We start from the raw sequence: 22,403 nt of genomic DNA on the forward strand, positions 1-22,403 counted from the left end.
TATATTTTCTTAAAATATAAAAAGTGTTCTAACAAATACCTACTATTTGACCATCCTTGCTATATTTTTTGCGTTATGAGTCTTTAAGAATGTCACTCAGAAAACAACAGTTTTAGAAATGTCAAGGACTGAACAAAAAGGCTACCTTTGCATTACCAGAAAATATTTTTTATGATACCTTATTTCCGTCCTGAGTTATTGCATTTCAAATAATAAATATTTATAAAATTATTAAAACAATAATACTTTTCTTGTCTTTTATTAGCCGTTTCTCGGCATTATATTGTCCAAATGTAATCAAAATCTATATTTTCTAAAAATATAAAAAGTTTGCTAACAAATAATACCTACCGTTTGACTCTCCTTGCTTTAGTTATGGAGTCTTTACATTTGTGAATGCCACTCAGAAAACAAGTTTTATAAATGTCCATGATTGAACAAAAATGCTACATTTGTTCCCAATGCTGTAACTTTTGATTACTTTATGTTATCAACACATAAATTTGATTCAGATGCAGAACAGTTATGGGTGAACATCACCAAAAAAGTATTAGGCTTCGACCATATTTCTTCCCTGAGTTATTGCATATCAAATAAAATAAAAAAATTGTAAAAATAAAATAATTATATATATATATATATATATATATATATATATATATATATATATATATATATAAGTATTTTATAAGCAGTTTCTTAGCACTAGATTGTCCAAATATACTAAAATTTATATGTTTTTTAAATATATTTTGCCTACCATTTGATTCTCATTGCTGTAGTTTTGGAGTTATGAGTCTTTAAAGTTGTGCATATCATTCAGACAAAAAAAAAAAAAAAAAAAAAAAAACCTTAGGGCTTAAGGGGTTAATAATTATATGTTTCTTAAACACCAAATCATCGTGATTTCTGAAGAATAAATTGACACTAATGAAATGGCCATCACAGGAATCATTTACATTTTAAACATTTCAATTGAAAATAATTCCACATTATTGCTTTATTTTACAGCAAATAAATGCAGCCTTGGTGAGCATTAGGGATTCATACAAAATCTTGGGGAGAAAAAAAAAAAAAAAAAAAAAAAAAAGGAATTGAAAAAAAATTATACAATCATTTTTGTTTATCTTTTCCTTTAATAACTGAAGTTGTGATGTATTGTACAAGTTTTAAACTATAAAATGAAACTAAAATCTTGATGCTTGAAGAAATATCCAAGACCATGTTATTTCTTGATTACAGTTACATTTACATCTAAGCTATAAATCGAAGAGTTTTTATTTTTTGGCAGACACCTTCCTTTTCAAGCGACCAACATTAAAAGTGCACGCAACTGCATTTTATTTCTCAGCAGGTAGTAAGTGACACGAATCAAGTACTGAGACAAAAGCAAGAAGTGTGAATAAAATGTAATGCTTTTAGCACCAAGGACACGTTAAGTGTAGTTCAGTATGAAAATTTGGTGGTTAGATGAGCTAGACCTCTTACAGAGCTGCAGATGATTTGTGAGGACTGCTATAATTAAATGTCAAAGTTGGAAGGAAAAAAAAATTACACTGCATGTTGGAACAAGATAGTTTCACAGAATTGATCATGACAAAGTATCTTAGTAAATCAGAGGTTGACATTCAGCATTAAAAAAGGGGGGGGGGGGGATATGCGTGCCACAGAATGGAGTGACAAAAATTATCCACTGCAGGAGAGCTTTGGCACACTGATGCTATAAGACTCACAAAGAACCAAGATGCCCTCTGCTGGTTTAAAAAAAAAAAAAAAAAAAAAAAAAAAAAAAAAAAAAACTCATCTTTCTAGGGACTCTCCAGACAATGGTTTTTACACTGTACAAACTGTATATTCTATCCCCTTACACTACGCATTTTTACATAAAAAACAAAAACAAATCATTCTGTATGATATAAGCTTTTGTACCCATGGAGATCTCAATTTTCCACGAGTCTGTGTGCATTTAGGTTGAAGTCCCCACCAGGATAGAAAAAGATGTACACACGGCAGAAAATAAATAAATAAATGCATGTCTTATTAAAATTTAGTAAGATCTAATTTAATACCAGAGAAGAAAGAAAAGAGAGGGAAACCCCCCCCCCCAAAAAAAAACACTGTAACAAGCTCAGGAATGGAAAGGAACGACAAGAGGTAGAAAACATCAGTTTATTCCATTTATTATAAGGGTAAAATAAAATTAAGAGACAAACGTGACAAAATAAACATAAAATGTGCACATTCAGTTACAAAAGACAGCCTGACAGATAATAGATCAGTTATTAACAGGCACATTTTGGTACATTTGCGTGGGTGACAATGCGTTTTTGGCAAGAAGCGTTATACAAGCGATATACAAGCAAATAATAATAGAAAAATAAATCAGCGTATTTGTGGCAAAAAGTAGTTTGACTGGTCTAAAAAACAAAAAACAAAAAAAGGATTTCTGTTAAGTGAAATACCTGATTGCCATTGGTTTCAGAAATTCCATTGACTAAAATGACCATGAATTGTGTAAAAGAAAAAAAAAGACATGATTTCTTTTATCATCATGATCATACTCCTGAGCCTATATATACATACCAACTTAAATACACATAAATATACATACACAACTATAGCCACATTTAACCCAACACATTTTAACATTCAAATATCCTATTATTTACATATTTACAAAGACCCAATTCTCATAAAGGCCTTTCCAAAATGAACCAAAAAGATCTTGTACACAAACAGCATAAGGCAAGAACAAGAGTTCATTTTGCAATGTTATGCACCGATACAAAAACCACCCATCACACAACAACAGACTGTAGGTCTCACAAGAGTACAGTAAATTCCAGTGTATAAAACTTGTATAATCTATGTTTGTGACCAATAAAATAGTAAATACAAGCTTTTTGTACTGTTCATAAACATGTAAACACTTTAAACAGTGTGCTTGCCTTGCTATCAGCAGAGACGACATAAAACACACAACCTTCTGGCCCTCATTCCTCAAAGTTGGGTGGACAACTTAATATTAAATACAACAAATATGACACAAGTTTGATTTAACTCCTCAGCAAACAAACCGAGGACTAACAGATAATAGACCGGACACCCATAAGTTTGTAATGATTACTAGGCCTATGTCTTTACCCTGGCAGACCAGCAGGGGTCAGTGTAACAGTTTGGGACAGTTATGTTAAATTCAGTAATTAAGTCATCCAGCTGAGACGGTTTCCTGGCCTCTTTATGGAAGGGAAAAATACAACGAACAGAACAGCAACAGGCTTAATCTGGAGCTGGAAAATTGGCTGCAAAGTTTCATTTAGTCAAGAAGGCAAATTGTGGGATGTGTTGATTTTAAACAGAAGATAAAACCCACTGCCTTTCATTCACTCTGTACATTCATATTCTTGCTTTTTACACCACGTAATTTGTAACCATGATTTTTGACCAAAACTCTGAGAACATCCTGACCTGAGAAGACTTTCGAATCAGATCGAAGAGGCACACACACACACAAATCTGCTTTTTTCAATGACTATGACTTGAATTGTCTGCAGTATATGAAGTCAAATATCACATATGTACATGTTTTAGTAGGCGACCTATATTCAGTTGGGATACAAAACAGTTGTCCCTACAACCAGGGCTCTAAAATGAGCCAAATCTTCATTAATTAATCTTTAATTTTCAGACTGTTTGTGTGCAAAACAGGAAGGTGATATTTTCGTTCACATTGCAGAGAACTAAAGCGGCAAGTATGAGTAGAGATGATGTCACGGCTGCATAGATGCTTTAAAAAAAGGTTTGTTAAAAAGCATGATCGTTTGAACGCGTCTGTTCACTTTAGAATAATACAAAAACAAAAAAACAAAAAAACAAAAACCTCCTATAGGAAAAAAAACAAAAACAAACAAAATCTTAAAATGACCACCAGATATTTATGCTCAGGTGAGCCGTGTATTGTGTGTTCAATGTCCAGACCAGCTGAACTACATTTCCCACAATCCTCAGCACTGGTGACCTTACAACCAGAGGGCAGTGTATAAATACTTGTAACATTAACAGAATTTGACACAAAGTCACACCATTGCAATACTATATATAAAGTAATTCAGAGCCACTTCTGATTTGATAACAAATTTGAAATCTAAAGAGCTCGTCATTGCTCCTTACCTTTGACAAAATGAAGTACATAAAGATGCTAATAATACATCACAACAGAACGGTAAAAAAAATTCAAGGGATAATTCACCAAATGACAATTTTGTCATCATTTACTCCCCCTCATGTCATTCCAAACTGTATGACTAGTTACGTCTGCAGAACGGAAAAGATATTCTGAAATTTTTACGACTGAAAAATAATCAGTTTTCCACACACAAAGTCAGTCTCATAGGTTTGGAACATCATGAAAGTGAGTAAATGATGATAGAATTGAATTTTTGGGTGAACGATAGCTTTGACCAGAGCAGGAGTTCACTGACAGTTCAAGGCGGGATCATTCAACCAGGCCCAGATTTTGATCATATTTTGAGGACTTCTGGGATGGACCAGCATCAGGCCGTTATAGGCACAGGCATTATTGCGATATTTCTCTTCGATATCAAAGGTCCTGAAGCCTTTGTGCTTCTCAGGAGCGAGACCTAGTTTCCTAAGGCACATACCTGTGTAGACATCATCAATGGGGTAGAGGGGCACCGACCTCGACACGTTATGAAGTTTGTGGGCTAGCTGTCCCGAGAACAAATAACCGCCCCCACCTGCATACGCAGGGTACGCTCCAATGAACACGCTCTCCGGGATAAAATACTTGACCTTTTTGTCCCTGTGTGGACCAGCATTAGTAATCACATCCCCTACGAACAGTTCCTTGGCTTTGGCATTAGAAAGACTGCTTAGGAAGTCTATAATGCGGATGGTGTTAACAAAAACATCATCGTCCCCCTTGAAGATGTAACTGGCTCCAGGACAGCGGGTGGTCAGCCATTCCAGGAAAAGCACCTCCTTGATGGTGAGATTGAAGAAGGTGTCCCTAAAGTCCCATTGAAGAATATCTCTATGAATTGAGCTCTCATGTTGGAGCATCTTTGAGAGATCAGGGAAGTAGTCTTCCATGGCTGCATTTCCAAGAAGAAACACTGTAACGACCGTTCTGTTTGCAAGGCGACCAGCTTTGCCCCATGACTCACGGATAGCTTGCCGTCGATCAAAGTGCGGGACTAAAGATTTAATAGCTAGGAGGAGGAACGGTTGGTCTTTGCATATATTTGGTTGGTCCACCACGATGGGATGGGACCTGCATCGCATATAAAGCAGGAAGTCCTTAAAACGATCCGGTAAGGAGTTGAAATCCTTGACTTGGGTGGTCACCCTGAAGTCTGGGTCACAGGAATCCAGACTGACCGTGTCGTTTAGCCAGTCTGGAAGTTTATCAGCGGTGAAGTTGAGCTTTTCTAGGTTGGGGTTGTTGATGTAGTTCAGCTGTTGCTGCTGGCGATTCCAGTATGCGTTACTGGGAAGATCTTTTGCCCAGAAAGGCTTTGAGGGAACCAGAGTCTTATTTTTGTTGCCGTCGCCCTTTCCGGCATTGCGGGAGACCTCCACCACGATGAAGATGAACACCATTGTCATCATCAACATGACCTTCACCTTCCTCCGAGGTACCTGCATGGTGTCAAACCTCACCGCCTGAACAGCAGAGACAAGACACACACAAAAAGAAAGAAGTTAGATTAGGATGTTAAAACCTACACAAGAGAGAACAGGCAGCACAACTGTTTTCAGTATTTACAAATAATGCTTGAGCAGCAAATCATCATATTAGAATGATTTCTGAAGGATCATGTGACACTGAAGTATTGCTGTTTAATATTGAGCTTTGTTTTAAATTGTGATAATATTTCACAGTATTTAGGTTATTGATATAATAAAAAGGCTTGGTGAGCAGAAGAGACTTCATTTAGATAAAATAATTATCCCAAAAGGGGGGAGAAATTGGTTCCAACCATGTACTTTCTTTTTACTCCCAAAGTAAGTTCTCCTTAATTGATTCTACATTTTGACAGGACCTTACTATGCTACACAATGACCAATAATATTTATTGTGAAATACAGTCAAACCAAATTTATTCAGACACCTTGAACATTATCAAAGTTTATTCGCTATAGTTTAGAAAATGGTAATAAAAGTCAGAACAAACTCATCTTAATGATGTCAGATAACTTTGATATAAAGTTATGGGATTACAATCAACTAATTTAAAAGCAAATTAAAGCACACAATTAGATAACACCAATTTAGGTCAGGCAATTACCAAGCTATGCCTAATTCTGTTCAGTCTGTGGAGTAAAAGGTCACATTAACAATTCAAGAAAAAAAACACTTAAGCAAACCATGGTCAGGTCAAAGTGAATATTTTTGGTCCTAAATTTTTATAAATTTGACTGGTAGTCCACTTTAAGAAAAATATTTGGGTATAATGCATCACCGTTTATTGTTTTTTACATAAATTAACTATAGTGTCCTGCACCCACTAGTGAAAAAATTATATCTGGTCTCTGAATAATTTTTTGTTAATATAAAATTTGTTGAATCGTTTATAATTAAATTTATTGCAAAAAACATCATTCTGATTATGAATCACTATATGACAGTTTCAGTTGCCATTTCTTGTGCTAGATTCTCTTTTACCAGAAGTGTTTAGCTGACCGTTTCCATCAATATCCCACTTAACCAACTGCCACAGAAAAGTGTGATGCAAATAACCACCAAGCTAATTCTGTCAGACGACAGAGTTCTTTGCTTCAGAGTTTGTGTGTTTGTGTGTGTGTTCACACGCTAATAAATGTCAACCATAGATGACTTCATAAGTTGAGAAGACAAACTAGCAGTAGATAAATATATCAGTTACTTTAAGGACTTGACCCCATTTTAAGCTTGGCCATTTTAAACTTTATACCGCCAAGCTAAAATTAAACCAAGCAAACCCCTTCATGTTTAACTCTATAAGTTTAACTCGCATATAAAAAGCACTTTATTTGGATGCCTTGGAGTAATTTGCCTTTAGACATTTAAAACTATTCTTTTCTTTTCTATATCTTTCTGAAAATGTCAATTTTCACAAAACTGACAATTCACACACTTACTAAAGGTTAAAATATCAATACTTCTCTCTTTATTTTTAGAATGCCCCTTTCCCATCCACCTGGGATCCACCTGCTTCTTTCACCAACTCCTCACGGTTTCTCTTGTTTTGTTGTTTTTGTCTCCCAGCAACCCCTCTGCTCTGTTGCACATGGCTTCTCTCATTTATTCAGCTCCACATTCTTCAGTTTAACTTACATTCCCATTCTCTACCTTAGCCCACTTTCCTTTCAGTCTTTCAGACACCGTAACTCTCTAAGGGATACCAGTATAAGGCCCAGTATCACCTATGGAACAGCCCTGTATCTGAGTGCAGAGGTAGTCTAGTTTTACACCCACGGGATAAAGGACTAATTTTAGAGTGCCATTATGGGCCGGCCAGCTGGCCTCTGGGATCAGTGGTAATTTAAAGACAACATATGTGCCAGTCAGTGACAGATTCATTTATTTGTTTAATGAGAAACAACATTATCTGCATGTTTTGACTTGGTTTCATATTTCTGAATAAAAATAATAATAATTTAATATTGTATACAATAAAACATGAATGTCAATTTAATATACTTGTCATTTATGGTCATTAAACTGTATTCTATTATACAAATATCAGCATGTCACCTTGCTCTTAAAGTATCAGCAGTGGACGAATGATAAAACTTGACGAAGTCCAAATCAGTCAATAAGACTACAATCAAAATTGTTTCTCAAATAAAAATTACTTGAGGTCAAATTATGTACATGTTTACCTGTGCACAGGTGAGACTGTGGAGGGTCCAGGTGTACGGTGCTCAGCTACTAGCAATTGTTTTTAGCCCATTCTGTCAAACTAGCAGAGCAAATCACAGAAATAAGGATGATATGGCAAGGAAATCCATATCTGGTGAGAAAGAAGAACAGACGTTTTGCTGCTGTAATAATGGTTACATGGTAGAACATCAGAGCCTGAAACACAGGAGTAAACAGAGTCTGTCCAGGTTTATTTTTTATATTTATATTTATATATATAAAATACACACACATATACATCAGAAGATCTATCTATCTATAAGATGCAGGGAAAAACATTTTTTTGTAAATATATTTTATTTCAAAGGCAAAGGCTGTTACTTGTACAGAGACTGTATTTTTACTTTTTTTTACCCTCCCCAAGGGCAAAACATACTTTTGCGGTCACTGATGACTTGTGCAAGACCTGCAATCCAGGCATTCAGTACATTTACTCCCACTTAGTGCACTTACGGTCAGAGAGAAGCTATAAGCTGTGAGAGTCCCCAGGAGGTGAAGTCTCTTATTAATAATTAACACTGCATTTGCTGTGTAAACAATGAACAATCTCTCTGTGCCTCACATCACCAGACTAAACACTCTTTTCACAAGCCCCTTTACAAAGACTTTAAATCCAGCTGGACTGTAAAAAACGAACAGACAATGCATCTACAGTTGTGAAAATGTTTCCTGATGTGTAAAATCAACTGCAATAAGACTATGTAACTTCTTGTTTTACCACCTTGCTGTTGGTTAGTTAAGCAATGGTGTGAAAAATCTGCACAGCAGAAACCATAGCTGTTAGTCAATGGCAATAAGAGTACAACATGTGGTGGCAGATATTTTGCAATGCTGCTCTAAATGCATTTGGAGTTAAGAGTATTGTTACGTTCTAGTACATATTTTTGGTGAATGTTTTGTGCATGCATGTTTGCTTGCCCGTTTTGCATTCTGCTCTCTAGGATGAGTAGCGACAATGATGTTGTATCAATTTTTGCACATGTATTAGCATGCAGGGCAGATACATTTTTTTGAGAAAAATTGAGAAAAGGTGAAGAAAGTAAATATACTAAGAAATAAAGTGGGTCATGACAAGTAAAAACAAGAAAGAACCCGTCATCATATTGTTTGACACAATGCAAAGCAGGGTTGAGTTGATTACAGTTGCCAAGTAGCATCACAAATATACAGATTTCAACTAATGTGCGGCATGTGCATTTATCTTTTAGACACTTTTTTATATTAGTTTTATATTAGTTCTCCTGTCTTTATTCAATTTTAAATCTTTAAAATTAAGACATGAAGCTGTTTCTGTAATGATGATTTTCCAAGTTCCAAATAACATTTTTATTTTTGAGTATTAAAATTAACTTTTTAAAATCCCATTAAAAGTAACCTAACTATGATAAATGGTTCAACAAGTAGGCTATTTATCCAAAACAACCCCAAAGGTGTGTACCGTTCAAAAGTAAACAAAGTAGGTCATTACAATCATAAACCCAACAATATGCAAACATTAATGTAAATGTCTCAAAGTGGCCGATGATCATCATCTTCACATTTAGCCTGTCCTGGTAATAATTTATGCATATTGTTGGGTTTATGATTGTAAGGATGGATAAAGAGGGATCTTTACACAAACCCACTTTATAATTATAATAAATGTCATTCACCTGTGGCCTTCATGTTAGATACAGAAATTTGAAATGGGAAGTTATCAAACACCTTTCTAAACTGCATAAATTATAAATTAAATAGATTAATCCTTATTAAAGCTACAATTCTCACTTACCTTTGTTCTTTAATCAACATGAAATGACAGACAGGACTTTAAAGCTGATGATACACAGGGCAACTTTTTGAGCAACGTTGCTGGGCAATGTTGCTGAAAGATGTATCTTGAGCGCTTTCCCATTGAGAATGGGCAACACATTTCTATCTGGATATCCAAAGAAAAATGTGTTGCCCATTCCCAATGTAAAAAAGCCCACAGCACCATCTTTCAGCAACATTGTTAAAAAAGTTGCCCTGTGTATCATCAGCTTATGATCTGACATCTCATTTTCTTGTTTAAGCACAAAAGAAAACTCAATTCTGGTGCGCTGTCAGCGTGCACAATAAAGGCGCGTGTCTTTCTGTGTGTGTGCATATGCGGTCATAGACAAGACATTCACAGACCGCGCATTCTCTTTTGACTTGTGGTTAAATGCTTTATGCTTTTATGAATAAGAGCATGATCATATAAATGTATATTTAACACATTAAACTCGCTATACTATATTGGGTCGCAACACTAAGTATGGGTTATATTTTCTTTAACCTTGCATATTTGGTTAAAGGGGGGTGGAATGCTATTTCATGCATACTGAGCTTTTTACACTGTTAAAGACTTGGATTCCCATCCTAAACATAGACAAAATTTCAAAAACTAATGTTGGACGTTTGATGGAGTATTTCTGTGTCAAAAATACTCCTTCCGGTTTCTCAAGTTTCGGAGAGTTTTTTTCCGAGTATGGCTCAGCTTGACGTTACTAGAGCGGAAGGTCCTTGTATGGGCCGTACGGGCTATTCTCCCGATAGGGTGCGCGCGCGCATGACTAGAGCGAGAGAGGAAATGCACGCCCATAAACACTCGCTCAGAGGTGCAGATCCAGTCGTCCGTGAACACTTATGTGGCGCGCCGCGCTCCACTTTATTCCTATGAGTGACATCAAGCAACTTCAACGCTTCAGCACAGCATTCCGGAAAGGCAGCGCAGCATTTGTTCCGATTTGAACGCAGAAATGACGGGAAGCTTCACAACATCACTTCAGTCGCGTCGCAAAAGTGGATCTCCAGGGTCACTGCTGTCACAGGACTTCACCAAATCATACCAAAGAAGTGTGTTTTTGACGGAGCGGTCCCAGCGATAAAGGTTCGGTCCTGCTGTGGAAGCAGGCGGTGAGTAAAACTGCTTCAAATGCGTCTGCTGTTGACTATCGTCGCGTGAGTAAACATCAGTAAACGACACGATCGCATGCTTCGTCAATGCTTCAAATGCGCTAACGGACTCTATTGTTATTCTATGTATGACGTTACACTAGTCTGACGTGCAAAACCGTTTTGCTTTCTACTGATAAGGTTCAGTCGCATACAATAGTCCATAAACCGAATCATGTCCTCATAAACTGCGAGTAAACACACACAAATGTTGACAGGACACTAAATACAGTACATACCACAGAGACGGACGTCCTGCTGCTGCTGTTTCTCCTGTTCAGTTAATTTCAGCCTCTGAATCTGATTCTGGATCATATATCTATTAGCGGAGATCGATAGCCATGAGTTTCTCCACGCTTGAGGACGTCACCGCTTTGTTCGCACTCGTCATTCTTTAGCTCCGCCTACACGATACCCCTCCAGGTGCTCGTTTTTTTCCCGGAAAGACTCGGTACAGCCTATATTTCTTTTATAAATATAATAAAACTAAAGACTTTTCGGAGATATGAAGGATGCAATACTACTCTATAGGTACTCAAGATTGACATGAGATTGACTGAAACTGAGTGTTTCACTCCCCTTTAAAGGCTTTTGAAGATGAAGGAATGTCACGCAACCTGTCCATGTTGACATCTGATAAAACTGTACAAAATGTATACCCAGGTGTAGAAACCCCCACAGAGTTTGAATGGATACACAACCTTTGATGGTGTGCTCATAAACCCTGTTAAGACCTAAAATATATATTTATTTTGCCATCCAAACTATGCTGAATACAATTTTTTTTTTTTAATAATGCAGCTTACCATCTAATTGTTTTTTTACTACTGTCTATAACCATTTAAGATCTGGCCTGTGAACCACCAGTTGACACCGTTCTAGTTGACAAATGTCAAAGATGAACATGAAACCGTGAAGCAGGACCAAGCTGTGACGTGAATGAGTACAGAGCAAAATATATTTAACTCCAGTTCCAGTTAAAAGTATTGTCTACTTCTCCCCCACTCACTGAAGATAATCTTGGTTCGTGTGACTCCCTGGCCACTGCCATTTTAAGAGAATAATGGTCACACATTAACAAATATGTTTGGGGTTAAACAAAGCAAACCGGTCACTCTGTGATGAACTATCTTGTCTCAGGTGCACGCTACACAGCGACCATACATTTAGACATTTATGTGGATTGAAGGCGCAGTGTATAGCATTTATGAGGATCTATTGAAAGAAATGCAATATAATATACATAACTATAGTTTCAGTGGTGTATACAGACCTTACATAATGTACCGGTATGTTTTTATTACCTTAGAATGAGTCATTTCTATCTACATACACCACAAGTTCCCTTACAATGAAATCGCCATTTTGCGCCATCATGTTTCTACAGTAGCTCAAAACGTAGGGCTGGGCACCGAACAAAAAACTCCAATACTATGAGTATCAAAAAATTATTTATCTTTCGGAGCCAAATTTCAGTTCCAAAAGCCAAGCGGCTGTGTCTGTGCGAGCCTGTACCGTACTTGCATGTAAGGACCTAAAGCACCGGTGATTGGCTGTCTACCATCACATGATGGGGAGGATTTCCGAAGATATTTGCAATCACAACACAAGTGTATTGTTTTTTCTCATGTGTTCTACCACGTCGTTTTACAATGCCAAAGAGGCCTAAAGTGTGGCTACACTTTATAAAAGTGGATGCAGAGTCAGCAAAGTGCAACGCGTGCGATAAGAGTATTGCAACCAGTACTCACACTAGGCGTTTGAGCCCCAAAACCCAGTTCGTTTGACAAGTGTGAACCCTGGTGCGGTTTGTTTAGCCTGCCCTGGGCTACTTGGTAGAGGTGGGCCAGAGCATGGTTCGGTTGGGCTCGAGCACGGTTCGCATGCAGTGTAAGCGCTAACCACGCCAGAGCACGGAATAGCTGTGCGCTACTGTCATCTTTACGACAGCAAACACCAAATTATTATTACTACTTGGATACACTTAGCGATTAAATGAAGCATAAATTTAGGTTTAAAATGCTCCTGGTTATCACCTTATTGATGAACATGAATTGTAGTTTGCGAAAAAAGCTGTACATTCCACCATCAAAATCAGCTGCCTCTGTAATAATCTTCTGATACGTGTAGTGCAGTCAAGTGAAAAATCGCTGCGCGGCATAAATCTATTTGGCAGTCTATTAGTGAAAGCGCTTTTCTTCTGTTCTTTTTCAAACTAAATGTAGCATCATGAATGACGCAAGCGTGCGGCAACTGCGAGTGCAGGCCAGCGAGGGAGAAGGGACAATCGTGCTCGGGGAAGTACTTAACAGATAAGTGTAATTTCACTACTTAAACCGAATGCATCAACATAACATTGACTACCATGTTACGCACCTTAGCTTGTGATACTATGCTCGGTTGCATATGGTATCGGAAAAAAGTATCGCTAGGAACCAGTATTGAACCTGAGGCATCGAAATTGGCACCAGATCGAAAGATTTTTGAACAATACCCAGCCCTACCGAAATGGACAAACTGCTCTACAGAGTGCTAGCTACTCTCTGCTGTCTTAGATGACGACATATTTGTCCTGTGTCTGCAACGCTATGTGCTTCGAAAGAGTCAAGAGAGGGGGTGAGCGTTTGCAATTCTAGATGTCACTAAATTTCAGCACTAACTATTCCAACACTACTATTCAGAAGTTGGTGTTTAGGGGTTTTTAAATATTTTTTTTAAATGTTTGTTTTGAATCTATTTTGCTTACCAAGGCTGGATTTGTTCGATTAAATAATTTTCTGCAATATTTTGAGATATTTTTACGATTTCAAATAAATTCTTTAAAGTAATTTATTCCTGTGATGGCAAAGCTGAATTTTTAGCTGCCATAACAGTTTTGTGTAAATCGTGATAGAATTAAAATTGTTTGATGAATATCATTTCTAAAAACAGTGGTCATCCTTACAGCAACTTTAAATCAATTTAAATGCATCCTTGCTAAATAAAATTGTAAAAATAAAATACAAATGTGACCCCAAACTTTTAAACAATAATAGTGTATATGAAGGAAGATATTGAAAGAAAAAAAATACTTAGGCTAATCTTTCACATACGCAGCTTGGCAAAAAAAACAACAACATCTCCTCTCTAATGGTCTATTATATCTGAAGTCTCTTCAGAGCAGATTTCCTGGAAGAGGAGGATTTCTCTATCACTGAAAGTAATTGTCAGGAAGCGGGTGGAGTATATCCCATGTGGCAGCTAAATGGAACAAGTGACCAAAACAAAAGTACATAAAAGACTACGAGGGATCTTTAAAAAACACATCCGAGGAACACAACCGCATGTCAGTAAGGTCCCCCGCCCTCTTAAGATAAGCCACACCTGGAACACATCCTGGAGGTTACTTAAAAAATGCTTAGGTTAAAAACGGGTAGAATGAGAAAGTTTAACACCTTGGGGGAAGCAGCAAACCTTGAAGAGCAGTCCTTGAGTCATTATGGAACTCGATGATGAGTAAAATTTGGATTTCCCCTAGTCAGTCAAAAAAAACACTGACGCAGACCGAGCGCTACCCGGTCCTCAGATTGACTTCAGAAGCACAAAAAGAGAAAAATGTGCTCTTGGAAGTAATACTTCATTATTTGTTTTTGGAGTCATACAGTTGGATAATAAAAAAAAACATTAAACAACATTCAATATACTAAAGAAAATCAAACCAAAAAAAAAAAAAAAGATTTAGGTCTTAACTTTCAAAACTAAACAATGGTTCAGTCCAAATGTCCTGCCACAGACTAAAAGGCCTATTATGAAGGCTGTGCTAAAGTTAAGCACTGACTTGAAAGATTACATTCCCTAAGAGCATGCAATCTCTCTGTAATGAAACGAACATTCTACACACTATAGTGAAAACCATTCTGACTCCACAGTTAAAATAACTTTACAGGGACAGGCTGTAAATGGTTACCATTAATGTCGACGTGTCATGCAATTCAAAGAATAGCTCACCCAAGAAATTGAAAGGCTTGTTGCCTAAATGTCAGTTAATAATCTCTTGCTCAGGGCTCCACGAATCATGAGCACACATTACATAGATACTTTCAAATAGAAAGCGCTGATCCCAGAAAATTGTTAAGAGTGCCTTCTGTGTGAATGCAAACATGTCCCGGGATGGGGACCTAGTAACGTTGCTGAAATCAGTCCTGGAACACAAAAGGCAGGACCAATGCCGTAAGGGACGTGTCGTAGTAATGACGTAGGTGTTGTCACAATAATGTGTGACTTGTTAAACAGAGGCTTTAAATGCAAATCAAAATTCATGTTGCATATTAACAAAAAATAATTGTTTGTGTTGAACATTACTCGTCACATCCTGATGTCAAAAGTTTTTATGGGATGCGTGCGAACGCATGCAGAGAGATTCCAGAAACGGAAAGTTTTCAGACTCCCTTAAATGTGTCACTGTGTTATATTGCAGCCATTTGCTAAAATCATTTGAGTTCCTTTTTTCACTCAATGTAATAGGGGCGTCCCCGACTAAGGATTTACACATTCGAACAAGAATTGACGAATCTCTCTATGGTCGACTGATACTCAAAGCATCCATGTGTGTGTGAATGGGTTGGGAGGCATGATGCATGACAGTCAGCAGGAGGGTACAACTATTTTTATTTTCCTTTACACACACCGCACAGAGCAACAACTTTTAATAAAGCGACCAAAACTAAAAAAAGCGACCAAAACTTAAAGGTGTCATGAACTGTTTTATTTTTTTATACTGTTGTCTGAGTTCAACTAATGATGTTCGTGTGGTTTTTACATTCAAAAACATCATAACTAATAAGTAATAGGCTATTTTCTACACTGGTTTTGAGGCTCTCTCCAAAACGCTGGATTTTGATGGGCGTGACGCACTGGGGACTTGGAAGTATACGCCCACGGCAAGGATTGGATAAGATTTGCATATTTAATGAGCTCAAGCTCCCCTCAGTCCCCTGTCAGTTCAGTTCACGAGGGAGAGGAGAGGGAGCAAACACAAGAATTTATTTCTCATCGACCCGTGATTGACTGGACTATTATTTTTATACTACACATAGCCTGCAAGATCGGATGATACAAGTGCGAAACACGCATGCGCATGCACACGCTCACACACGCACTCGGCGTGCGCGCTGCCCTTCAGATGTCAACTAGAGAGAGAATTGCACACATCAAGTACAGAATATAATGAGATTAATCGGCCTGCCGGGCTTTGCGAGCGATGGCCCATACGTGTCTGAGTCCATAAACAGTAAAAGAAATGGAAAGAGTGTTCCCATAGACTTCAACGGCAGAAAGTGAGGTCAATTAGAAGCACTCACTTCTTGATGGCTGTGCGTACTGCCCAGGCTCAGACTGAGCTTGACGATGTAGATGTGACGTAAGCAACCTGTCTGACAGTTGTAGGTCTTCTAGTAGTTGTGGAAAGGGAAATCTAAATCACGTTGTTTAAATGTTTTGTCCCGTTACTTTTGGCTCACTATGGGCTTCTCCCCATTCTTCTCACTTGACTTTATCAGACTTTCCCCCCGACTGTCTCATAGACAGTAAAAGATTGCTTCCGAGCGTCTCCTCCTGTCTATACGGTAATTTCTCTACTGTGCCACAGAGTCGCGTTGGTTATGACGCAATCGTTAGCCTATTTTTTACAAAAACAGCTTCTACTGGCGATAGTGTAAGATACAAGGTAACGGAGCCTTTTTTGCATTGTCGTGTTTCTTTAGAAATAAACAATGGACAAATGGAGTCTTTAAACTCCTCAGATGTAAAGTTATTCACTGTCAAAGTGACTCAAAAATGAATGGGAGTCAATGGGAAGCTAAAAGCAGGTGATGGCTTGGTTAGCAATGGCCACCTCTATGGGTGGAATGATTTCCGAGTGCTAGATTACCCCCTTGTCTGAGTCCAGTGTGGTAAAGCTATGTTTCTGTTAGACACGTAAACATAAGCAAAACGATCTATAACAATGCAATACTATTACATAAAAAACACGTTTTACTCACATAACTGTGGTGCACCATTCCTGTCAGATCCAAATCCAGCTTCGACCAGAGATTTGTTTACAAACGATTCCGCATTGAAATTAAGTAAACATGTCTGTGAGCTGGAACTTCACTTAAAATAAAGTTCAACCACTCATTCCATATTAGGATCTGAGGGAACCTTATGCAGCGACTGTGTTCTTCCACAACCAGTAATAGCACAGTGTCTTGCTATCTTCTTCAGTTTGTTTATTGATGCTGCGTGATCCCATGAGTCGGTGGGCAGGGCTACTGAACTATATTTGCTCATTATTGTGTATATGCGGCGTTTCGTCGCGCACTGACGTCAGTAGAAACACAGGACCTTTTGCTGAGCCTGGTGTCTATAAAAGCTTTTCTTTGACGTAACAAGGACGTTAATTTTGATCTGGCAAATAATGGTGGATCGGAGCCGACACAACCAATGTATAGCAGCCACCACACTAGGGCTGAACGATATGGAGAAAATTTCATATCACGATTTTCATGCCAGATATCTCGATATCGATACAATACGATATGACTACGTGTTCGGTGAAAACCAAGCATTTCTCAGAAAAATAAAAAGATCATAATACAAAAAAATGTGGAAAGTAGAGTTTTATTTTCAAGAACAAAAACAGAAAAGTATTGGCACGTACGATCACACAGGTGTAATCAGTCTAGGCTGGTCCCTGGAGCGCATGATAAAGCGCATCACATGATCAACTGCTAAATTCAAATGTTGAGACAGGCGCACTCAAAGCTGTCACACCATTTCAGTGTTTTCAACCACATACTGTTTATTTTAGGTTTCAAACATATAAAGTACTAAAAAAAACAATGCATTTAGAGTTTGTAAAGAACACTGATGTCTACAAAAGAGGTAATTATAATCCTTTCCTTTATACGTTTTAGATACAGATACACATTGTGTAAGTAACTTCAATGTTTACTCCATTCTATTCCCAGTTCACCAGCCACTTGCTTTTAAGTATTTCGGGAGAAGTGGATGAATTCACGTGTTGCAAACAGAGGTTATAAATCCAACAAATCCGATTCTCTGATCTGCGTCACAAACTAACACGGCGGCGCCCATTGCGCATACAGCTCAACTAACGCCTTGTTTATATTCGACACGTCCATACAGCTCAACTAACGATCGTTATAAAGGTTCACTAAAGGCCCCGTCCACACGAAGACGCGTTTAGCTGTATACGTATACATTTTGTACCGTATCAGCGTTTCGTCCACACGGATCCAGTGTTTTGGAAGCATGAATCCGATATTTTTTGAAACCGGGTCCCAAAGTGCGCACATCAATATCGCGTCATTTAATTACCGTATTTCCATTATTGTAAGGGTAGGTATCGGGTCGGGGTAGGTGTAGACATTAATAAAACACATCTGTTAAATAGCAAATGTATTAATTGTTATTTTATTGTGAGATTGTGCCTCACTTCCAACCTTTGCTTTACCCCTTCTATCCATAACTTCTCCGTTTTCAGTGTATTTCTGTGGGAGAATTACAGCGCCACACACTGGCCTGGCATACATACTACATTGTTTTAATAGCTCTTGTGTGGACACAGATATTTCTTGAAGGGGGGGGGGGGGGAAATCGGACACGAAAGGCTCTGGCTTCGGGTCAACGTAAATCTATACAAAAAAGACCAAGTGAATTTGACAGTACTAGTCACAATGTGTAGCCTAACTTGGGTTGTGGATGTGCTAAAACACGTGCACACAAAGAACTGACAACATGGCAGTCTCATTATAATGTCATGTATATGAAAGATTGGCTCTGCAAAACATTAGTGGTGTGCATCATGAGAAAATAATTGGACTGACATAATTCAGGATGTCAGTGCAAATTGCTTTCAGTTAAGACAGCTCAAACACGAATTTTAGTCTGGGCCTAGGCTTAAGCCTCATCTGGGAAACTGGGGAAGTGTTTCATAGATTTTTGGTATGACGCTCATCCAAACGCCAACGGCAGACTGCAAAGTACCGCTCTAAAAAGCCACGATAACCAATCATAAAGAAAAATTTATAAGACATGCATTCATCGTTTTTATGATAGGTCACTCACTGCTTTCACTTTCTAGTAGCCTACTCTGAGTAGGAGTAAAATGAGTGGGATGACTTTCTTTTTTTTCCAGGATCTCTGGTTCTCCTCTGTTAAAGGCAGTTCAGAATCAAACGGGTCTATAAAAAAAACATTTCCTGGAAGTGGCCACTGATTTAATCTGTGCATGCCCTTTTTCTGAATATATTTAGGTTAAAAAAAACGCATTAGCCTACTAATGAAAGCAACACTTAGGCCTAATATACTTTTTTTATTCTTATTTTTTTACTACTACTGACAACTGTAACAACAAATAAAGCCTTTAGGGAAAAAAGAAGCAACAATCTTACGTTTTATTATGAATTCTTGTTATGGATGAATTTATAGAAGGGAAGAACAAAAACTGCATGAGTTTAGAGGTCATTTAATTGAACAGCTACAATTTGGTTCTCTAAATTATTAACTGACACTTTGATTAATGTAGTCACAATGCAAACAAGGAACGTACATAAACCTGTGAAATGTGTTTGGGTAAAAACAATGGATAATGTTATAAGGTTAAACGGGAAGATGATTCCTGTACATACCATGAACGTAACGTAATGAGCTGTGCTAAACCAACAGTTACACCACCATACAGGCTACCAAGTAAATTCATCCCCTTCATGTACAGACACGATTAGGCAGGTTACAACCTGATGGTAGCTAAAGATCCCAAGTGGGCTACGACCTAGGGCTTCGTGTAAATCAAAATTATAATGTAAAATGGATAAAGGGAACACATGATATCCTTAATTAGTAGGCTATGAACTCTACAACCTAATTCATAAAATGAATAAAATCTAACAAATGTAGCCTACTACATGCGTAAGCATTAACGTAAAGAGTTTCCACGGCAAACGACTACATTTAGATTGTTTGGTTCTCTGAACCAGCTTACAAGATGATTGCTTTTGCTGAAGCCGTTTACTATTTTTTTTAACCACCCATGCAATTTGCGACTGTAACTCTCACCCAGGTGACGCCGAACAACAAACAAGAGAACTTTGCTTTAATCCAAGAACACGCGAAAAGGAAACCCACAGACACTTCAATTTTCTCAGAAACTATTTGTACAGTGAAACCGTCTACGCCTATATGTACACAAAGTTGTAGAAGCAAATAAAAAGGAACGAACGCGGACTGTTTTAGCAGATCTGCTAACGTCAAACTCACCCGCACGCCGAGGACCCCGTCTCGAGCTCCTACGACATCAAAGTTATAACCGGAACATACAGTCTTCAGACAGCTTACTTTTAAAATCTCGGCGGAAACCGACCGACACCGAAGTGAACTAATGCAACACTTCGGCCTTTATCTTCTTTGTAAAAGTCATTATTACCTTTCAGCTCCAGCTGTGAGTGAGCGTATTCACATCGTGCCTGTCTCCAGATCTGAGTCCATCCACTCCTCCCATTTCATTGTAAAAAGCACAGGGCGGGGTAGCTAAAAACCCTGCTCATTCCGTTCACCACACTATTTACCATACATTCACTGTGTTTACAGAGCTCTTTTCATCACTGGAAAAAAACTGATTAGTGTGTGCTTTACCTGGAAAGACTTCTTGTTGTTTCTTGAAGCCTACTAGGCTACTGTTTGATGCATTTTAGGTTGAAGAGGTTAAATGTTAGGGTTATATAATAATGAATACAATGTAAAAGGTACTAAAATAAAAGTTGTGTTTTGGAGGTGTCTAACAACACGTTGCTGGTAGACTATCTTGGATCAGCAGTAAACCGGCTACAATCTGGTCAATTTTATAGGACCAGCAAAACAAACTGGATTTTACAAAATTGAGTTCAAAGTAATGAGCTTTTAATTCAGATGTTTTGTTTTTTTGGCTGCCAACTCAAAACTCATCTAGCTAACTCCCACCAGGATGGAAGACAAGACCAGCTAACCAGTTTTTCACCATTGTGCTGAAATTCACAGGGCTCTGCTGGATTCCCTGTGCCAAGTTGGCTGAAGTAAGGTCAGATGTTAGGAATGACTCTGTGGTCTGTCACGGGGGGAAATTAGTCATGTTTTTTTTAATGAATCTCAGTTTCCAGTTCCACTGCACGCTGCATGACAAAGTTGTTCCTGCTGCATCCTGTCTTCACACAAACATCTGTCCATGTTTATTCTTTCTTGTCTCTTGCTTCATATTAAAGTTAACAAGCAAGTATCCATTCAAAATAGGATGTTTCATTAGGAACAATAGGTCTGTTAGAAGAATAGACAGCTGGGGCTTTGTCTGACTTCAACTAACTGAAAGTTTTAAGTTCTTCACAGAGGTTTCAGGAGGAGCATGTTCATATGAATCCACCAATCACAACACGAGGAAACATAAACAACCCTTACCTCATTCCATCCGATAATTATTGTGGCATTCCTGCACTGCCCTAAAAAAATTCTTGAGTCTTGAAAGCATACCTTTCTTTATAGAGCAAACCACATCTATACATTTTGTTCACATCGATTAAATGAAAACACTGATACATTATAGTGCAAATGCTTACATTTAGTTTACTGCTAATTTTTTTCTACACCACTGTTCAAAACTTTGGAGTCAGTACAACTAATAAGAATTTCACACTTTTATTCAGCAATGATGCATTTAATGAAATTACAAAATGTATATTTTAAAATAAATGGTCTGTTTAAATTTGTATTCATCAAAGAACCCTGATAAAAAGTTAATTGATGAAAATAAGATATCTTATTCTTATAAGCAGCATATTAGAATCATTTCTGAAGGATCATGTGACACTGAAGAATAGTAATGGCTGCTGTAAATTCAGCTTTGTCATCACAATAAATAACTTTTTAGCGGAGGAAATGGATGAAATGAGAAGAGGAAGAGGAAGTGGAAGAAGAAATGTGTCTTCACACATACTGCATGTCACACTTTAGATGATGCAGAGTTTAGGTTTGTGACTGATCTCATTAAGCACGCTAACACCTCTGACAGCAGTTTGGCAACTATGCAGCGTGATGATTTTTGTCTGTCACAACCTTCTATAAGCAAAGTGATCACACAATTACAGAAATTACAGAACCGTATGGTGTCGCTGAGAGAGAGAGTATGGTAAAACATGACAAATTATGCTGACGGATTCAAAGTAAAGGTTTATACAGATCCTTAAAATGACTTTTTTTTCCTTCTTGGAAAACCAACCAATCAAAATCTTCAAAAGGCTGTGTCATATGGTCATAAATAGCAACGGGTCAGCCCCGCCTCCTCATTAAGATAAAAGTTTTTTTGTATATCAGATCGGTCCTGAATCACTCTTAAGGTAAGATTCCTATACGTATACGTTTTAAGGTATATTAGGAGCTTTCTGAGAGGATTCGTAGAAGCTTTAAGAATATGGACGCTGATCTTCAATGTGGTTCCCAACTTTTGAACACT

General features: G+C 37.7%; 1 protein-coding gene across 3 annotated transcripts; it reads right to left on the minus strand.

Moving 5' to 3' along the window:
• Positions 1–2,155: 2,155 nt before the first annotated feature.
• b3gnt2b (UDP-GlcNAc:betaGal beta-1,3-N-acetylglucosaminyltransferase 2b) lies at positions 2,156–20,424 on the minus strand. 3 transcript variants are annotated; one of them, XM_067455543.1, is made up of 3 exons: positions 20,352–20,424; positions 7,888–8,018; positions 2,156–5,685 (listed from the first exon to the last, which is right to left on the minus strand). In XM_067455543.1, the coding sequence occupies exon 3, from the start codon at positions 5,665–5,667 to the stop codon at positions 4,474–4,476; it is 1,194 nt and encodes a 397-aa protein (XP_067311644.1). In that variant the 5' UTR covers positions 5,668–5,685; positions 7,888–8,018; positions 20,352–20,424; the 3' UTR covers positions 2,156–4,473. The 3 variants fall into 3 exon arrangements, with proteins under 3 accessions (XP_067311644.1, XP_067311646.1, XP_067311645.1); XM_067455545.1 differs by having other exon boundaries at positions 7,888–8,083; positions 20,352–20,392; XM_067455544.1 differs by lacking the exon at positions 20,352–20,424 and adding an exon at positions 20,186–20,345.
• Between the last annotated feature and the right edge of the window lie 1,979 nt (positions 20,425–22,403).

This window comes from Pseudorasbora parva, chromosome 10, assembly GCF_024679245.1.
Source record: "Pseudorasbora parva isolate DD20220531a chromosome 10, ASM2467924v1, whole genome shotgun sequence".
NCBI lineage: Eukaryota > Metazoa > Chordata > Actinopteri > Cypriniformes > Gobionidae > Pseudorasbora > Pseudorasbora parva.